The sequence below is a fragment of the Saccopteryx bilineata genome, chromosome 1 (assembly GCF_036850765.1).
Source record: "Saccopteryx bilineata isolate mSacBil1 chromosome 1, mSacBil1_pri_phased_curated, whole genome shotgun sequence".
Classification (NCBI taxonomy): Eukaryota; Metazoa; Chordata; class Mammalia; order Chiroptera; family Emballonuridae; genus Saccopteryx; species Saccopteryx bilineata.
The window spans coordinates 403,284,893-403,302,855 of NC_089490.1; the positions used below are offsets into that span (position 1 = coordinate 403,284,893).

At 56.6% G+C, this 17,963-nt stretch overlaps 1 protein-coding gene across 1 annotated transcript; it reads right to left on the reverse strand.

Moving 5' to 3' along the window:
* Nucleotides 1-3,464: 3,464 nt before the first annotated feature.
* Nucleotides 3,465-13,516, reverse strand: LTO1 (LTO1 maturation factor of ABCE1). The gene is made up of 5 exons (XM_066252271.1): nucleotides 13,338-13,516; nucleotides 11,896-12,001; nucleotides 10,822-10,892; nucleotides 5,197-5,314; nucleotides 3,465-4,949 (listed from the first exon to the last, which is right to left on the reverse strand). Exons 1-5 carry the CDS (start codon nucleotides 13,385-13,387, stop codon nucleotides 4,881-4,883), a joined length of 414 nt encoding a protein of 137 aa, XP_066108368.1. The 5' UTR covers nucleotides 13,388-13,516; the 3' UTR covers nucleotides 3,465-4,880.
* Between the last annotated feature and the right edge of the window lie 4,447 nt (nucleotides 13,517-17,963).

Genomic DNA, 17,963 nt, shown 5'->3' on the forward strand with positions numbered 1-17,963 from the left:
GATCGGTGCAGACAGCCCTCACTGAGGCTGCAGACCAGCGAACACCATGGCTGGTCCGCACTGAGAGCTCGGGCTCCCAGTGCACCACGGTGTCCCCCAGCACAGGGCTGACCTGGTGAAGGACACCAGGGAGACAGGTCCAACCTGCGGTGCCTATGGGGGCCCTGGGGACAGAGCGAGGGGGGGGGGGGGAGCCATGCCTGGCGAGTTTCATCAGCCACAAAGAAAGAGGTATAGAAAAGCTCACAAGCGAGGAGCGACCTCCCTTCCTAGGAAGTTAACCTTTGCAAAGCCTCGGCTGAGCCACTCAGTCATGTTGGCTGGGACAAGCCACAGCGGTCGGGGCCTGGTCCCTCAAGGGCGGGGCCTCTCGTGTCCTATGATAACTGAACACAGTACCCACTTTACTCTGATCGATCGCACCAGCTCAGTGACTCGTCTCTCTGGTCGTAGAGCAGTTCCTCATTTCCTTCATTAAGGGTCTGAATGGCTGATGTCCTTGCCTGTTAATCACAGTGTTTGATATCTCTAAATTACATTGTCCTCAGGTAGGATCGTCAAGGCCACATGAACACTCACAAAGCCAGGAGTACGAAGGTCGCCTCCTCCAGGAAGCCACCCTGCTCTCCTTCCCATTCCCTTATTTCCCTGACAGAGCTGGACACCCCTACCCCAGCTCTGGATGCCCCAGTGTCCTGTGCGTTCCTCAGTGAGCCCCGCTTGCAAGGTCTGGGGCGGCTGGTGGCTCTGTCCCCTACAGCAGCCTTTCCCATAAACCCACTGTCTTTGCCTCGGTCCACTTAGACGCGGCACCGGTTACACAGACAGGCCCCAGATGGCCAGGAAAGCGAGGCTCCCTCAAGCCCCGCTGTGCGTGTTCAGGCCCGAGGGCAGCCACTTGCTGCGGCCACTGGGACTGACCACAGGGATGTCACTCCATTCAACTGGGCGCCATGCCTCCTTCCCTCCATCTGGACACTGGACAGTTCAGTGGCGTGAGGACAGAGGGAAGGGTTGGCCACCTGCAGCCCCTCAGTGACTCTGGGCCCTTCCTCAAACCTCTTCATTCTCTCCCTGCACTGGGCGAGGAAAACTGAGGGGTGGATACGAAGTCAATAAAAAGCCCCTACGTAAAAAGCAACATGCGGCCTTCTTTTGGGACGGCGGCGTGGCCCACAGTGGGGGCAGGGCCTCGGAGCATGCCGTTCCAGAGGGCTATTGGTCTGCCCGCTCCCAGTTACTAACATTCTAGGCTGAAATAAAATGGAGTAACTTCAGCTTGTAAGTGGGATGGCTTTCTTCCCTCCCAAGTCCTAAGGGAACAGTCTGTCGGGGTGGGCGGCCGGGCGTGGCGGCCGTGATGGGCTCAACTGTGTCCCCCAAACTCCTGTGTTGGGAGCCCTGACCCCCGGCACCTCAGGATGTGACTGCAGTTGGAGACGGGGTGAGGTGCAGCCTGAAGAGATAATCGAGGTACAAAGAGGTCACATGGGAGAGGCTGTAATCCTCTAGGGCGGGTGCCCTTAAAGAGATCAGACAGGCACGCGCAGAGGGACTGTGTGGGGACGCGGGGAAAGTGGCTGTCTGCCTGCCTGGGACAGAGGCCCCGGGAGGAACCAGCCCGGCTGACATCTGGAGCTCGGGCCCCGGCCTCCGGGACAGGGGCCCACGGCTGCGGTGCCCGCGCTGGCTGCCCGGCTCACGCGTGACGTGGCACAGAATATGCCGGGGGTTCCGCCAGGAAGGAGGAGGCAGGCAAAGGCCCTAGGAAAACCGTGAACCCACTGGAAAGGGACGGAATCCAACCCAAAGAGCTCCCGAACTCAAGGCCCAACTGGACAGGGGTTCCTCTCCCAGGGAAGTGGGTGCACAGTACGGGGTCTAATGGGACGAGGGGGCGAGGGCAAGCAGGAGGCCCCGGCCCACAAACAAGGGGAACCGGACCCGAGTGGCCCTGAATGACTAGGACATCACCGGCTCGCCACGCGAAGTCACACACCAGGCGCTTGATGATGTCCTCGGGGCCAAGTTCTCCCTGGCTCGCTGCTCTGCCACACGGGGGTGGGGGGGTGGGGGGGTGAGCACATCTGTAGCTGGGTTGCAAGTTGCCTTAGTAATTGCAGGTGTCAAAATAAATTTAAAAATATTAAAAAAAAAACTTATAAAGCCTGACCTGTGGTGGCGCAGTGGATAAAGCGTCGACCTGGAAATGCTGAGGTCGCCGGTTCGAAACCCTGGGCTTGCCTGGTCAAGGCACATATGGGAGTTGATGCTTCCAGCTCCTCCCCCCTTCTCTCTCTCTCTCTCTTTCTCTCTCCTCTCCCTCTCTCTCCTTTCTATAAATGAATAAATAAAATAAATTTAAAAATAGTAATTGCAGGTGTCACATTCCCAAGGGACAAATTCCAAAAGAGATACCATCTCTCCCGGGAGCAATGATCCCTTTTCCGGAAGCCCCCAGGAAGGAGTCCCCCACCGCAGTACCCTCAGCCAGCCAGGGAGGCAGGCTCACTCCTGACCAGCGGCCAGCACCCTGGGGCGGAGTGGAAGGGACCTCACTCCTGACCTGCGGCCGGCACCCTGGGGCAGGGTGGAAGGGACCTCACTCCTGACCTGCGGCCAGCACCCTGGGGCGGAGTGGAAGGGACCTCACTCCTGACCTGCGGCCGGCACCCTGGGGCAGAGTGGAAGGGACCTCACCCCTGACCTGCGGCCGGCACCCTGGGGCAGGGTGGAAGGGACCTCACTCCTGACCTGCGGCCGGCACCCTGGGGCGGAGTGGAAGGGACCTCACCCCTGACCTGCGGCCGGCACCCTGGGGTGGAGTGGAAGGGAACTCACTCCTGACCTGCGGCCGGCACCCTGGGGCGGAGTGGAAGGGACCTCACTTCTGACCTGCGGCCGGCACCCTGGGGTGGAGTGGACGGGACCAGCGAGGGGGCTCTGCTTGTACCAGAATCGAGGTCTGTCTGGGGCAACCAAGGGTTCCTGAGGACTGGTCTAGTTCTCCAGGAAGGAACCAGGTGGGCACAAGTCGAGTCCAGTGTCTGGAGACCCTGAAGGTCAATGCGGCAGCCCAGCCCCGTGTTCCAGGGAACAGCAGAGGAAGTGGCTGCCCACACTCATACAACACCTAGCACAGGGGAGGCTGGGGCTGAGGCGGGGCAGGGACATCTGTGGTAGGAGGGGCCAGTAGTAACTGCTGACGGGCGGCTGGGCCGGGTGGGCGGGACCGATCCTGCCTGCCCATCAGGGGTGGGCACGGGTCTTTCTCAGTAACGTCCCTGCCCGTGCGGATGACCCACGGACAGAAGGCTGCCTGCTGCCTGCCTTGCTCTGCACTCAGATCCCTCGCATCAGCAGGGAGGCATGAGCTGGATGTCGCATCACGAACGGTCCCAGACAGCCTTTTGCTTTAAAACATGCTATTTATTTATTTTTTCTCCAATTACAAAAATAACACATTATAAAAGCAGATAGGAGAAGACACAACCCCCCCCCCCCCAGAGAGCCCGGTGGTGCCTGGTCCACGGCCCGGCGGGAGAAGGCAGCGCCCAGGGCAGGCGCCCAGACTGCGTGCAGGTGAGGACGCACACCTTGTGCGGCAGGATGAGGGCCGAGCCCCGGCCTTCGGCACTGCACGCGCTCTCAGCACCGGGGGGGTGATGCAGTGCGGGAAGAGAAGGCCCCTCGGGCCCCAGGTCTCCGTGACTATGGCACGCCGCGCGGGTCACAGGCCCAGGAGGGCGGTTCAGCGAGATATTTGGAATGACTGTGAAAACTGGAGTGGCCCAAGTCACCTCCTTATCCACTCACTCCCCGCTTTCAGAGACGCTCCCGACAGGAGTGGAGGCGATGGCAGGCCAGTGGCCTGGAGCCCTGAGGGGACGTGTGAAACCCCTGAGCCCAGGGAGGATGGCCCGGGGACAGCCTGCTCCACTGCCCGGTGCCGGGCCTGTGCGTGCGGTGCCCTCGGAGCGGGCAGACGCAAAGGAGCCCCTACGGAAAGGGCGAGAGCGGGGCAGACGCAAAGGAGCCCCTACGGAAAGGGCGAGAGCGGGGCAGACGCAAAGGAGCCCCTACGGAAAGGGCGAGAGCGGGGCAGACGCAAAGGAGCCCCTACGGAAAGGGCGAGAGCGGGGCAGACGCAAAGGAGCCCCTACGGAAAGGGCGAGAGCGGGGCAGACGCAAAGGAGCCCCTACGGAAAGGGCGAGGGCCGTGTCCGCGGTGTCAGGGTGGAGCCCTGGTGGCCCACGGCTCAGTCTTCAGTTTAACATCCCTCCTCAGCCGTTTCCAATGTGGCGAAGCCCTGACCCCCTGGGCCGGGGAGCACACCCCGGCTCCCGCTCAGCCAGGCGCCCCGGTCTCAGCTCCCTCACCTGTACACTGGACACATGAGCCTGACCCGCTGTGGACAGGATCAGACAGCACAGGGCGCGCGGCCCCAGCGCGGGCACAGCTCAGGCCTCCATAAACACCCCGCGCTCACCACTACCTCCCGTCCCTCCCGCTGTCTGTGAAGCCGTCCTCTGGGTGCCGAGTCCATGCTCGGGGGACCCTACCCAGAGCCAGCCCCGCCCGGCTGGACAGGACCCACGAGGCCAGGGACTCCAGGCCAGCGTGAGAGCCTGGTAGGGCTGTGCCAGGGCCGCGCGCAGGCTGCAGAGGGAACGGGGTGCCACAAAGCCCGGGCCTGTGCAGGGCCGTGGGGCACCGGGCAATGCGGGCAGGCTCAGGGAAGGAGGCTCTTTCACTGGGACCTGGGACCCTCCCTCTAGGACAATGAATGCCCCGGACATTGTTTTCCTTTAATCAGTTTTAAACACTTAACATACGGACATCTGCTCCTTCATGTCTCGTCTCTGTTCATCTGTCATCCTCAAAATGAAAGTCCAGAACCTTCTGCATTAATTTTAAAGTCTGGCTGAACGTTTAGTAATGAACAAAGCTAAAAAACACAAAAGAAAAAAGATTTTTTTTACAGCCTTGTGCATTTGACTCAGACTAGAGCACCGCTATCTCCAGCTGCAGCTCCTGCCTGTGCCCGACCCTCAGCTGGCCGAGCGCCTGCTCTCTGCACCGCCCCGGTCGTGGCGGCTGACCGTTCGTCTGGCCAGTGCAGCCCCACGCCACTGGCCAAGTGAGCCCCAGGGCCTGTGCCGCCCCCGCCCCAAAGAAACACGCAGCGGACCAACCTGTTTGAATTTTCCTCTAATTCTGTCTAAGTCTTCGTGAAGTTGGGCATAAGTAGGGTCATCATAAGGGAACTTCTGAATCATCCCGATCAATGATTCTAAGACCTTCATCTTTTTGCTGAAAAGTACAGAAATAAGACTCAGTCCTTTGTACACAACAGGCTCGGCTTACGTAACAACTACAGCAATCTCTTGCTTAAAAGCAACGGACGTGCTAATGGGCTGAGTTCAGAGGCTGGATGATTCATTTTTTTATTACACTAAATAATATTTATTTACCTAGCAACGTGCTCTCCCACACCCACGCCTCCACCGCAAGTCGGAACGAAGCGGACAGAGGTGCTTCCGTCCCAGCTGCGGGGCCAGGGGGCTGAGGCAACCCCCACAAGCATGCTGACCGGGGCTTCCCCAGGTCAGACTCAGGAGCAGACAAACCCAGACGGGACAGGGTGCCGGGCACGATCGAGCCCGCTCTAGCCCTGGGGGTTGTCCAGGACGCAGACCCTCTGCTCCCGGAGTCCAGCGGCAGGTGAGCCAGTCCGGCTCCTCCCTGCAGAGGGCAGAGACCGGGGCTCTGGTGTGTGAGTCCAGCTCCCTGCCCCAGGAAGACAAAGAGCTCTGCGGGGCGGCCACGTGGTTCTACAGGAAGAGCCGCCCTAACACTGATGCCCCAAGGGGCTCGGTTAGTTCACCTCTCTGCCTCGCATCCTCATCTATAAAATGGGAACAACAGTGACCTCACAGGCTTTCAAGACCAGGTGATCTGCGGAAAGCGGGCACCTGGTACAGAGCAGGTGCTCAATACACATAGGCTCCCGGCTTCCGACGGTCCTGGGGCCCAGGCTCTCACCTGGACGGGCGGGGGGTGGACAGTCACATAGGAGCACACCGGGTACCGTGCTACAAGGGACCCTGATGGGCACCCTCCCCTGCACCACGTTTGATCATCTGAGTGTTAGTATTTGATTAATGGCAATTTCAGGGACTTATCCTTAAAGCTGAATCAATAGCGAGTCAAAGCAGCCGAGACTCCCTGAGAACCTGCTGTGGCCGCTGGCTTTGACACGAGTGGGTGGGCCTGCCACGGCAAATCGCTGTACCAGGTCTATGGCGGCTACCTTTCTGCAAAAGTGCAGAATGGTGAGAGGTCAGAGCAAGCGAATTAAAGCAATAAAGCCCTCGGTTTCCAGGGAGAGCTCAGGCAGAGGCCAACATGCAGAAAATGGCTGTCTTCTAACGTGATACACAGAACACCACCTGTTTCCAACTTTGCAAGTAGCGACTCATCCTTCCCTGGTCAGTGGATCCACTCCAGACACACCCAGCAAAGCCAGTGCACGTCAAGAGGGCGTGAGCCGCTCAGGGCCGGGGGATGGACCCGAGGCTTCACCAGGCTGCTCCCAGGGGCAAAGCAGCCCGGAGCCTGCCGAACCACTGTGGCTGCCGGGAGTGAGGGATGAGCCTGCCGGACCACTGCGGCTGCCGGGAGTGAGGGATGAGCCTGCCGAGCCACTGCGGCTGCAGGGAGTGAGGGATGAGCCTGCCGAGCCACTGCGGCTGCCGGGAGTGAGGGATGAGCCTGCCGAGCCACTGCGGCTGCCGGGAGTGAGGGATGAGCCTGCCGAGCCACTGCGGCTGCCGGGAGTGAGGGATGAGCCTGCCGAGCCACTGCGGCTGCAGGGAGTGAGGGATGAGCCTGCCGAGCCACTGCGGCTGCCGGGAGTGAGGGATGAGCCTGCCGAGCCACTGCGGCTGCCAGGAGTGAGGGATGAGCCTGCCGGACCACTGCGGCTGCAGGGAGTGAGGGATGAGCCTGCCGGACCACTGCGGCTGCCGGGAGTGAGGGATGAGCCTGCCGGACCACTGCGGCTGCCGGGAGTGAGGGATGAGCCTGCCGGACCACTGCGGCTGCCGGGAGTGAGGGATGAGCCTGCCGGACCACTGCGGCTGCAGGGAGTGAGGGATGAGCCTGCCGGACCACTGCGGCTGCCGGGAGTGAGGGATGAGCCTGCCGGACCACTGCGGCTGCAGGGAGTGAGGGATGAGCCTGCCGAGCCACTGCGGCTGCAGGGAGTGAGGGATGAGCCTGCCGAGCCACTGCGGCTGCAGGGAGTGAGGGATGAGCCTGCCGAGCCACTGCGGCTGCCAGGAGTGAGGGCCACCCTCCTGTCTGAGACACTGCTGTCTGCGGTCCCTCTCCGCAGACAGCCCGGCTGTGCTGAGTGATGATGCAGATGGCAGGTGTTTCTCTCATAACAGCCTTACTCGGACACAAAGCAGCATAAGATCCTCTATCAGCTTTTGACCATTTTTTCAAAACTGTACTGAGCCATAAAAGCCAAAATCTGCAAGCCAGTGCTCTAAGGAAGCGGCTTGTAGGTTGTGCTTGTAGGTCCCCAAAGGGACCCTCGGGTGTGCTGGCGGGCTGCGGGCTCCCATCTGCCTGTGCGAGCCTGCAGTTCCTGCGCTCTGGCAAACAGACTGGGCGCAGGGAGCGCTGCTCTGGGGCAAGGGCCGGAGCCCCCACTGTGGGACCCCAGGGGAGCATGCCTCCACGAGCCAGCAGGCCTGGCCCTGGGGAGCCGTGTGGAGAAGTCCAGGAGTGCGTCTCCCCTCGTCTGTCCGTGGACCAGAGAGCAGAGCCAGGCAGAGCTCTGACCGCCACCCAGGGTGCCACAGGCTGCCCGCCGCACTCCAACCGGATCACCGCCATCCTGCACTCCTGCTGAGTCCTCAGAGGAAAACTCCACCCAAGGATGCAAGAACCTGGTCAGTTCCCAGCTGCCCGTGCAAACGGAGAGGCCCAGTGACCCGGACCAGCCGGAGAGCAGGCTGCCTCGGAGCCACACACGTAGCCACAAGTGTCCTTGTTTTTCCTTCTGTGTATCAGGGTGGCCTGAGCCCTAGAAACTCAAAATACTTCAAATAAGACAACAAGTCACGTAGACGGGGACGCCACCTCCCGGGTGGGCACGGCCGCCAGGCATCAGAAGGATGCGGGCATCCTGGGTTTCGGTTCCACGAGCAGCAGGATGGCCAGGCCACAGCTGCCTCTTACTTAAGGGCTCATTTCCAGCTTCAGAATGTAGACAAGTGTGACAGGGTCAGGGGCTTCGGGGGGTGTGAGGCAGGACAGGAAGACGTTAGGAGAGCTCCCTGGCGAGTGGAATAAGGGAAGCTGAGACAAGACAGTTAAACAAGGCTGAGCAATTAACAGCCCACTAATAAATCAGAAGACCCTAGCTTCCCTAACCAGGGCACTTGGAAGGAGACGGTTTATACCTCTCCTCCCCAACCGGAGTGAGTAGCTTAAATCACCCTGGTCGGGGAGAGAGAGGACAGAGACCAGCTGGTGCCCTCGGTGCCAGCCAAACCCCAGCACGGATGAAGTCAGGGTAATAATAACAAAAACCAGACTAGAGCCAGAAAGACTCAAGATACAAGTAAAGCAGCAAAGTGACCAGAGAATGGTCCCAAACGCCCCTAGACACTTCTTTTCATGCATCATCATCTTGGAGAGCTACGAAATAGCCCATAGAGGCCCTCCCCCGAGACCTCCCCAACCCACCCCCACCTTTAGAAAACAGATAAAAAACTTTAAGACAAAGAACCCAGTGTGCGCCCGCGAGCCCTCTTTCCTCGGGCAGGTACTTCTGCGCCTTCTCCTAAGCTCCGAGGGTCCTGAGACTTGCAGCCAGGGAGCGGTGGGCAGCAGCGGTCGTCCTGGGCGAGCCCCACCTCTGAGGACTCTGAGGACCCTCCTTCTGCCACTGTAACTTGTTTCCTGAGTCCGCACAGCTCAGCCTGGCTCACTCCCGTTACTGTGACTTCCCTTCCTGGGCCCAGGCAGCCCAGACTGGGCTCGCTCCTGTTACTGTGACTTCCCTTCCTGGGCCCAGGCAGCCCAGACTGGGCTCGCTCCTGTTACTGTGACTTCCCTTCCTGAGCCCAGGCAGCCCGGACTGGGCTCACTCCCGTTACTGTGACTTCCCTTCCTGGGCCCAGGCAGCCCAGACTGGGCTCACTCCTGTTACTGTGATTTCCCTTCCTGGGCACAGGCAGCCCAGACTGGGCTCACTCCTGTTACTGTGACTTCCCTTCCTGGGCCAGGCAGCCCAGACTGGGCTCGCTCCTGTTACTGTGACTTCCCTTCCTGGGCCCAGGCAGCCCGGACTGGGCTCACTCCCGTTACTGTGACTTCCCTTCCTGGGCCCAGGCAGCCCAGACTGGGCTCATTCCTGTTACTGTGACTTCCCTTCCTGAGCCCAGGCAGCTCAGCCTGGCTCACTCCCGTTACTGTGACTTCCCTTCCTGGGCCCAGGCAGCCCAGACTGGGCTCACTCCTGTTACTGTGACTTCCCTTCCTGGGCCCAGGCAGCCCAGACTGGGCTCCCTCCCGTTACTGTGACTTCCCTTCCTGGGCCCAGGCAGCCCAGACTGGGCTCCCTCCTCTAGCTGGGACCTTGCCTCTTCTGTCTTAAGCCTTTCCTTTGTTTCACTATCCCCAGATTTAATAAACATCCTCTCAAAATCACCTGGACCCGTGTCATGGAATCTTTCCTGCACAAAGCCAAGAACCCACACATCCATCCGGACTGGGCTGGGGCAGACCGTCCATCCTGACCCTTTCTGGTGACAGGTACACACAGTGAGAACAGTTTTAAATCCTACAATAGCCAACAGGTACTCAGTGCTTGCAAGGACGAGAGACGTGCTAAACACATTACATGTGTTATCTCATTAACAGTCCCAGTTGGCTACATTAAAGAGAAATGGAGACGATAACCATTTCCGAGCCCTAGTCATAGCGAGACAATCGGACTCGGTTGCTCAGATATTTAGGGTACAGACGAAGGAGCAGATATAATTGATTTCAACATTATTTTATGGGCAGGGTACCCAAAGGCCACCTGCTGCTCTCACGCTGCCGGCACAAAGCTAGGGGAGCGTGAGAACCCCTGAGAAGTAATAACAACCGGAGTTCGTACAACACTGAAAGCGTGCCCAGGACTCGGTGTATTTACGGCGCTCCCCATCACCCACAGGGCATGCACTCAGACCCCCAGGGGGTGCCTGAAACCGCAGACAGACCGAACCCTGCATACACTGTTTCTTCACATATACAGACATGCCCCTCTCCAGAAAAGGAAGCACTTCCAGCTTCTCTGTGGCATATCCAAACGGCCAGCATCACCTCTCCTGTGCTTTGGAGACGTCATTAAGTAAAATAAAGGTGACTTAATGTCCCGTGACACCAGGACAGTCGAACTAATCACCAAAACGGCTGCCATGTGACTCACAGGCATGGACTGTCTACAGCGTGGGTCAGCAGGACACAGCAATGACCCACGTCCCGGGTGGAACGGAGCAGGACAGCGTGAGATTTCATCACACGACTACTCACGATGGTGCACAATTTAAGATATGAATTGCTTACTTCTGGAGTTTGCCATTTAATATTTTTAAACTAGTTGACTGAAACCGCAGCGGGAAGAAACCACCGTACTCTTTCCCGTTAATCTCATGACAATGTCCCAGTTCGGCCCGCTTATTTTCTCCACTTTACAGAAGAGGAACCAGCACTCCTGGTCACACACTGAAAAGAGAAGAGGTTTCAAACCTTACCTGTCCTTCTCGGTCACACAGCTGTGCAGCAGACATCTCCAAGCAGAAGCAAAACCTTGGTAGCACCCGATCTGTGAATTCACAAAACACGTCAAGCGGAATAAGTAAGGCACTCGCTACTGCTGATCTAATTACCAAGCTCTCTAAACAAGGGGCGGGGAGCAGTGCTCCCATTGCCGATCCAGAGGTATGTGCTGGGCATCGAGCAATGGAAGTTAAGAGGTCAAGTCCTCGGTGGGGCAGCCAGCCTTCAAGCTGGGTCCCACAGATGCCCCTCCCCACCCTGACCACACCAGGGCGGCCAGCCTCGCCAGCAGAACACACAGGAAGAGGCATCATGCAAGTCTGAGGCTAGACATCACGATGTCGCCTCCGCCTTGCTGTCCTGGGTCACTCACTGAAGTGCCGTGCGGACACTGCAGCAGCCCCATGGACAGGCCCACAGGCAAGAACAGCCGTGTGAGCCATCGTACAAGCGGCTCTTCCGGCCCCAGTCGAGCCCTGGCTGCCCCGACGCTGTGGTCAGGAGGGCCTGAGCCATAACCACCCGGGGCAGCTGCTCCGGGACTCCTGATCGTCAGATGGGGCTGAGAGTCACCGTGTGCCGACTTAAGCCCACATGTTTTGTGGTGACTCGTTCTGCAGCAGCAGATGTCCACACAGTCATGACAGCCTCGACTTTGCACGGAGTAGGGCCAGCTGTCCGTAAGTGGGGGCCGACGTGGGACAGAGGGCAGAAGAGGAGGAAAACTGTGGAATTTCGGCCTCAATGAAAATGGAGTGTTTTCACAAGACACAGAATACCCATTCTTTGGGCGAGGCTAAAGACACGGGGCCGTACCACAGCACGCTGGCGCAACCACGGTGACTGAGGGCTGGCCTTCCCACGACCCCACGCACAACGCACTCTCTGCGGCACCAGCATGCGCTGTCCGTTCTGCGCTGACGCCATTTCTCCATGAACGCTCTGCCTCCTCCACGGCCTGGCGTTCTGGCTCCACCACACCGAACATGGAAGGAAGTGATCGGCTGTACCCGGAAAGGACTCAGGCGGAAACGGGTGCTCCCACTCACCTCGGACCCGATTTTAGCTCCCTGCAAAGTGCCGTACTGTCTTCCTTCCATCATCCCCAGGCTACTGCCTTCTTCGTAGCCTTCCCGATATCCTTCCCCGTGGAACCTGTGGCGGAGAAGACGTGCGCTTGGCCCCACAGACGGGAGAAAAAGCTTTCCTCTCCCGTATTACCCAGACCCAATGCAGGACAGTAGAAAAAGTACAGGATTTTAAGTCGGAAAACTTGGGTTCCAATCCTGGCTGCACCCCTTCCTGCGTCTGTCCTCTGGCCAGTACTGTAACTCCTGACGACCAAGTTGCCTCTTCTGCCAGGAGGTGCGTGGGCTCATTAGTGATTCCCAAGCTGGGTGGCATGCCAGACACCCGCAGGGAATCTTCAAAGGTACAAATGCAAGAGCCTCAACTCAATACTCAGTAGGTCTGCCGTACCAACCTAGCAATCTTAACTTTTTGAAACCTCCTGGGTGGCTTTAGGGTGAGGCCAAAGGCCTGGGAGCGTGTAAGATACATGACTCAGGCTGTTTGCTCAAAAAAAAACAAAAAACAACAACAAAAAATCTGCAATACATACAGGGCAGAGAACACTGCCATCAGATCACCACGAAATGTACGGTGACCGTGGGTGCCAGGTGTATGATAGGGGCTTTGACTTTGCGGGCTCAACCGGAGAACATGGCTCCATCTTAACCTGCCGTCACCAAAGAGGAGAGGCGTTTGCTGGATGGAGCCCCCTAACAAGGCAGAGTACACGGTGTCGGTGCCCGTCTATCGGTGGTGTGACCCTAGACAGTGACCCTGCCTCCTCTGTAAGGCAGGGTGACTCACAGGGTCAACTGAAATGGATAACACTCAAGTCAGTGTCTCATTCACAATAAGCTCTAAATAAGTCAGCGACTGGCTGGCATCTATTGCTGCCTCACAGGGGCACAAAGCCTCTCAACAGCTCTTCCCCTCCCCCCCCGTCACACCCCCAGGCGTTCCCCGGGGGCTCTTGGAGGGACAGGGACGACGTCTGACACATTTATCAGCATGTCCATGAATGCTGCCGTATGTCCTACCACGAAGGGACAAGGAAAAGGGGCAGTGCCCAGATGGCAAAGATCTGTCCCAGCCGAGGACGGGGAGTCCCTGGAGGAAGGCAGTCAGTCATCAGACCGAGCAGATGCTTGGGGCCGCCGCAGATCGGGACGGGGTCCGGGGACGAGGAGGCGGGGACGGGGACCGGGAGGCGGGTCCGGAGGAGCAGCTGGGCACGTGGCGCCCGCCCCAGAGGCCGGGGAGTGAAGATGGATCGATAGCCTTCTCCGCCCCACACGTGTCCTCTGCTTTCAGAGGAAACGGAGCGCTCCTGCAAGGCCCACGCCCGCGGGACACAAGACTCGAGCGGCCACCGCCGCCCAGCAGCTGGGAGCAGACCTGACTTGGGGGGGGAGGGACTCACCTGTCATCCGCCATCACGATGGTGTCGAACAAGTCCTGATTCTCGGCCATGGTGGCAGCCCCGCCCGCTCCTGCCCTCGGGCTGCGCCACCGGGTGCTGCCGTCACCAACCCGCGTGGCTCAGGCACAGACTCACCGCCTCCGAGGAGGCGAAACTCACTTCCGGGAACGGCTGCGCGGGGCAGGCCGGGTAAGGACGGCACGCGGGAGGGTCCAGCAGGAGCCGGCGCGGAGCCAAGACGCGTGCGCCGGGGAGGTGCTGGGCGGGGACAGAGTCCCGCCCCCGGCTCCCGCAGCCACGCCCCCCCGAAGGTCCCAGCTGGGAGCGTCCACCTGGCCTCCGGGTGGGGGTGTGGCCCGCGTTTTTGGTTTTTACAAGACCGAGCAGATGGAACCGAGTTGCCTAAAGCAGCTCGGAAAGAACCGGAGAAGAAGTTGGGAAAGCGAGGCTCGGGACCAGGCGGCTCTGCTTGGGGGGGATTTGAGGGTGAAAAGTTCCAGGAAGGACCATTCCCCGGGTGCCGACAGGACCCAGCCCCACGCACTCAGTGACCCCGACCCACAGCCGGGCATACCGTCCAGCAAGACGCTGGACTTCAGACTCCAGGCTGAAATGCCATCAAGTCCACGTTAACAGTAACCCAGGGTCTGAGGGCCTTGGTTCAAGAAACGCAAGGCTGACCTGGTGCCAGGGAGGTAATCCATGTTGGCGTCCACTCTTGAAATTTCAAGTGACTTGAAAACTGGAAATAGAAAGGGTTTTGTGTTTTTTTGTACTATTTTTTCTTGCCTTTTTTTTTTTTTTTTAAGCAAAAGCAGAGGAATTCATAATTCGTGCAGAGTCCAGAATCCCCTGGTCCAGGAGGGGCTGTGAGTTAGGGCAACCTGCGGCTGTACTCCAGCAGAGGCATCCTCCCCTCCCCCACTGCCTTTTATTAGAGGCAAAGTATCTAGTTTTACTTCTCCCAGTCATCTTTTCTATGAAAGATACTTTCTAAACACGATTTTAAAAATGGTGCATCAGACAATCAGCGGCAGTGGAACACAGACATGCGTCCTCAGAAGCGTTCTCATTAAACTAAGACTGAAACGGGTATGCCTGTATCGCGTGCCCATTGAACATTTGCTACAGGGCCTAACCGAGGCAACAAAACAGGGAACGGAGGTCAGAAGTCTAAGTACCAGAAAGAAGACACCAAAGTACTGTTATTTATAGGTGTGATGGCCCATCTAGAAATCCCAATATAAGCATTTAAGGCACTCTCAGAATTGGTAGTAGAGTTGGGGGGGAGAAGCACTTATTTTCTGTTCTTCTAACAATTATTACCAGTAGCTGAGCAGGGAGGGTGGGGAGGTACACTTTATGATAATCACAATAAATTACTCAGAAACGACTGGAATAGGATCTATCTGAAGAAAACAACCCTGGACAGGAACAAAGGCAACCAAAATTCCACATGACCTGTGTCAAAATTCTAAATTTCATCTGGATGAATAAATTGCTAAGAATAACTAAGATTTTTTTTTTTTTTTTTGTATTTTTCTCAAGTTGGAAACGGAGAGGCAGTCAGACAGACTCCCACATGCGCCCAACCGGGATCCACCCGGCACGCCCACCAGGGGGCGATGCTCTGCCCATCTAGGGTGTCACTCTGTTGCAACCAGAGCCATTCTAGTGCCTGAGGCAGAGGCCACAGAGCCATCCTCAGCGCTGCGGGAGGGGAAGAGAGAGACAGAGAGGAAGGAGAAGGGGAGGGGTGGAGAAGCAGATGGGCGCTTCTCCTGTGTGCCCTGGCCGGGAATCGAACCCGGGACTCCCGCACGCCAGGCCGACACTCTACCACTGATCCAACCGGTCAGGGCCAAGAATAACTAAGATATGAACAAAGAATGATAGGGAAAACTCATACCTGGTATGAAAATACAAAGTCGCAATGAAAACATGGTAATATGTAGGTGCAGGAGGAGAGAGGAATGAAATAGAGAAGAATGGTCTAGAAAGGGACTCTAGGAGGTGTAAACCTTCTCATACGATAAAAAAAAAAAAGGCCCTGGCCGGTTGGCTCAGTGGTAGAGCATCGGCCTGGCGTGCAGAAGTCCCAGGTTCGATTCCCGGCCAGGGCACACAGGAGAAGCGCCCATCTGCTTCTCCACCCCTCCCCCTCTCCTTCCTCTCTGTCTCTCTCTTCCCCTCCTGCAGCGAGGCTCCATTGGAGCAAAGATGGCCTGGGCGCTGGGGATGGCTACTTGGCCTCTGCCCCAGGCGCTAGAGTGGCTCTGGTTGCAACAGAGCGATGCCCCGGAGGGGCAGAGCATCGCCCCCTGGTGGGCGTGCTGGGTGGATCCCGGTCAGGCGCATGCGGGAGTCTGTCTGACTGTCTCTCCCCGTTTCCAGCTTCAGAAAAATACAAAAAAAAAAAAAAAAAAGTTCAAGAATAATATGTGAATTGATACAGCATTGTTATAAGAAACAACATACTTTCAACCTTTTAATAAAATGATTAACATTAAAAAAAAAGGAGCTCAAATGAAGGGGGAAAGGAATCTTAATCAATCACTGTAATGGAGAAAAAGGGCTGTTTGGGAAAAGTTAAGTTCCATTTCTATTTCATGGCATTCATTAAAATAGTTCCAGACATACACCTGGAACTGGCATGATTTTATTAACCAATGCTGCCCCAATAAAAAAAGAAAAAGAAAACAGCTCCAGACAAATTAAAGACAACTTTTATTTAAAAATGGATGTTAATAACCTAGACGGCACATTCAGGTGAGTATGGAGATGCATTTTTATTTATTTTATTTTATTATTTATTTTATTACTCATTTTAGAGAGGAGAGACAGAGAGAGAGGAGGGGAGAGGAGCTGGAAGCATCAACTCCCATATGTGCCTTGACCAGGCAAGCCCAGGGTTTCGAACTGGCGACCTCAGCATTTCCAGGTCGACGCTTTATCCACTGCGCCACCACAGGTCAGGCCTGGAGATGCATTTTTAATACGTGAAAAGCCATGGAGATGCAAACTTCTGCATTCCAGAAGTGGTAATGAAATTGGAAATCAAAGCCTGACCAGTGGTGGCGCAGTGGATAAAGTGTCGACCTGGAGCACTGAGGTCATCTGTTCAAAACCCTGGGCTTGCCCGGTCAAAGCACATATGGGAGTTGATGCTTCCGGCTCCTCCCCTCTACTCTCCCTCTCTCTTCCTTCTGTCTAAGATGAATAAGGTCTTTAAAAAAATTAGAAACCAAAGAGTAAACTGGGGATATACTTGTCATAAGTATGATAGCTAAAGGGATAATACACTGCTCACAAAAATTAGGGGATCAGGGAATGTGCAGACACTCCAGTGCTTTCAGCCTTTTGTATGCTGCAGTCACCAATGACATAAAAGTTGGTTTTGCATCTCATTTGCATAATTAAACAACTTTCTTTTACCTGTCGTTTGCTTTTCTGATTTCTTGTTTAATAAAAAAAATCAAATGCTTCTTCTTTTTTAATCGCTTCATATTCATTTTGAAATATCCCCTAATTTTTGTGAGCAGTGTATTTCTGGTTTATAAAGAACTTGTTCAAATGGATAGGAAATAAATCCATCCTAACAGGAGAAAAAAAGTGGGCCAAGAACTGGAGAACAGAATTCCCAGAAAACAACAAGGGCTGCGGGCCAACCCCGCTAAAGCGGAGACGGTCTCGGGGGCAATCGAAGGTCTCGGGGGCAATCGAAGCAGGTGCTCATCGGCAGAAAAATGTGGTGCAGTTTTTATCTTCTTTTTTTTTATTTTTTTTTTTTATTCATTTTAAAGAGTGGGGAGAGAGAGAGAGAGAGAGAGAAGGGGGAGGAGCAGGAAGCATCAACTCCCATATGTGCCTTGACCAGGCAAGCCAGGGTTTTTAACCGGCAACCTCAGTGTTTCCAGGTTGACGCTTTATCCACTGCGCCACCACAGGTCAGGCAGTTTTTATCTTCTACCGGCCTTCCTTTCTAGAATGGACAGATACTATGCAGAAATTGAGGCCACCTTTGTAAGGCTGAGTGGAAAGATAGGAACCACGTTTTAAATGTTTTTCAACTTTTGACCTAGTCATCTCACTTCTAAGACTCAGTCTCTATGAAATAATCAGAAAAAGTGACCTGGGTTTGTATCAAACCCAGACCACAGCCCGGTGCATGTCCCTAGGTCTGTAGTTGAAGAAGTGGAAACAAAGCAGGCAATGAGTGAATGAATGAATGAATGAATGGCCCAGGCCCGCTGGCCTTCCTCCCTGCTTACCTCAGAGAAGGAGAGAAGCCAGCTCCGCCCCTTTCCCAGCCTTTTCCCTCTCTGTGGGGGAAGGGGGACGAGTGTAGGACTCATGACTCCCTTGCAGAGATTGAAAAGGGTCCCCACACGAGGGGACACCCCTTCCTTTCTTCAGGGGCTTCACCTCGGGTCCTCCAGGGTCTGCCTTCCCGAGGCTGTGGCGTCCTCTGGCCTGGACCCCTCTCAAGACTTCCCCTCCGACCTTAGGACACCCCCACTCCGCCCCAGCCAGGAGAAGCTCCCTCCTCTCCCGTGCCAGGTTCCTTCCCGGGAGCCAGGGGACCTGTGGAGCCGACTTTGCCACTTCCTCCTCCTGCCCTGAATA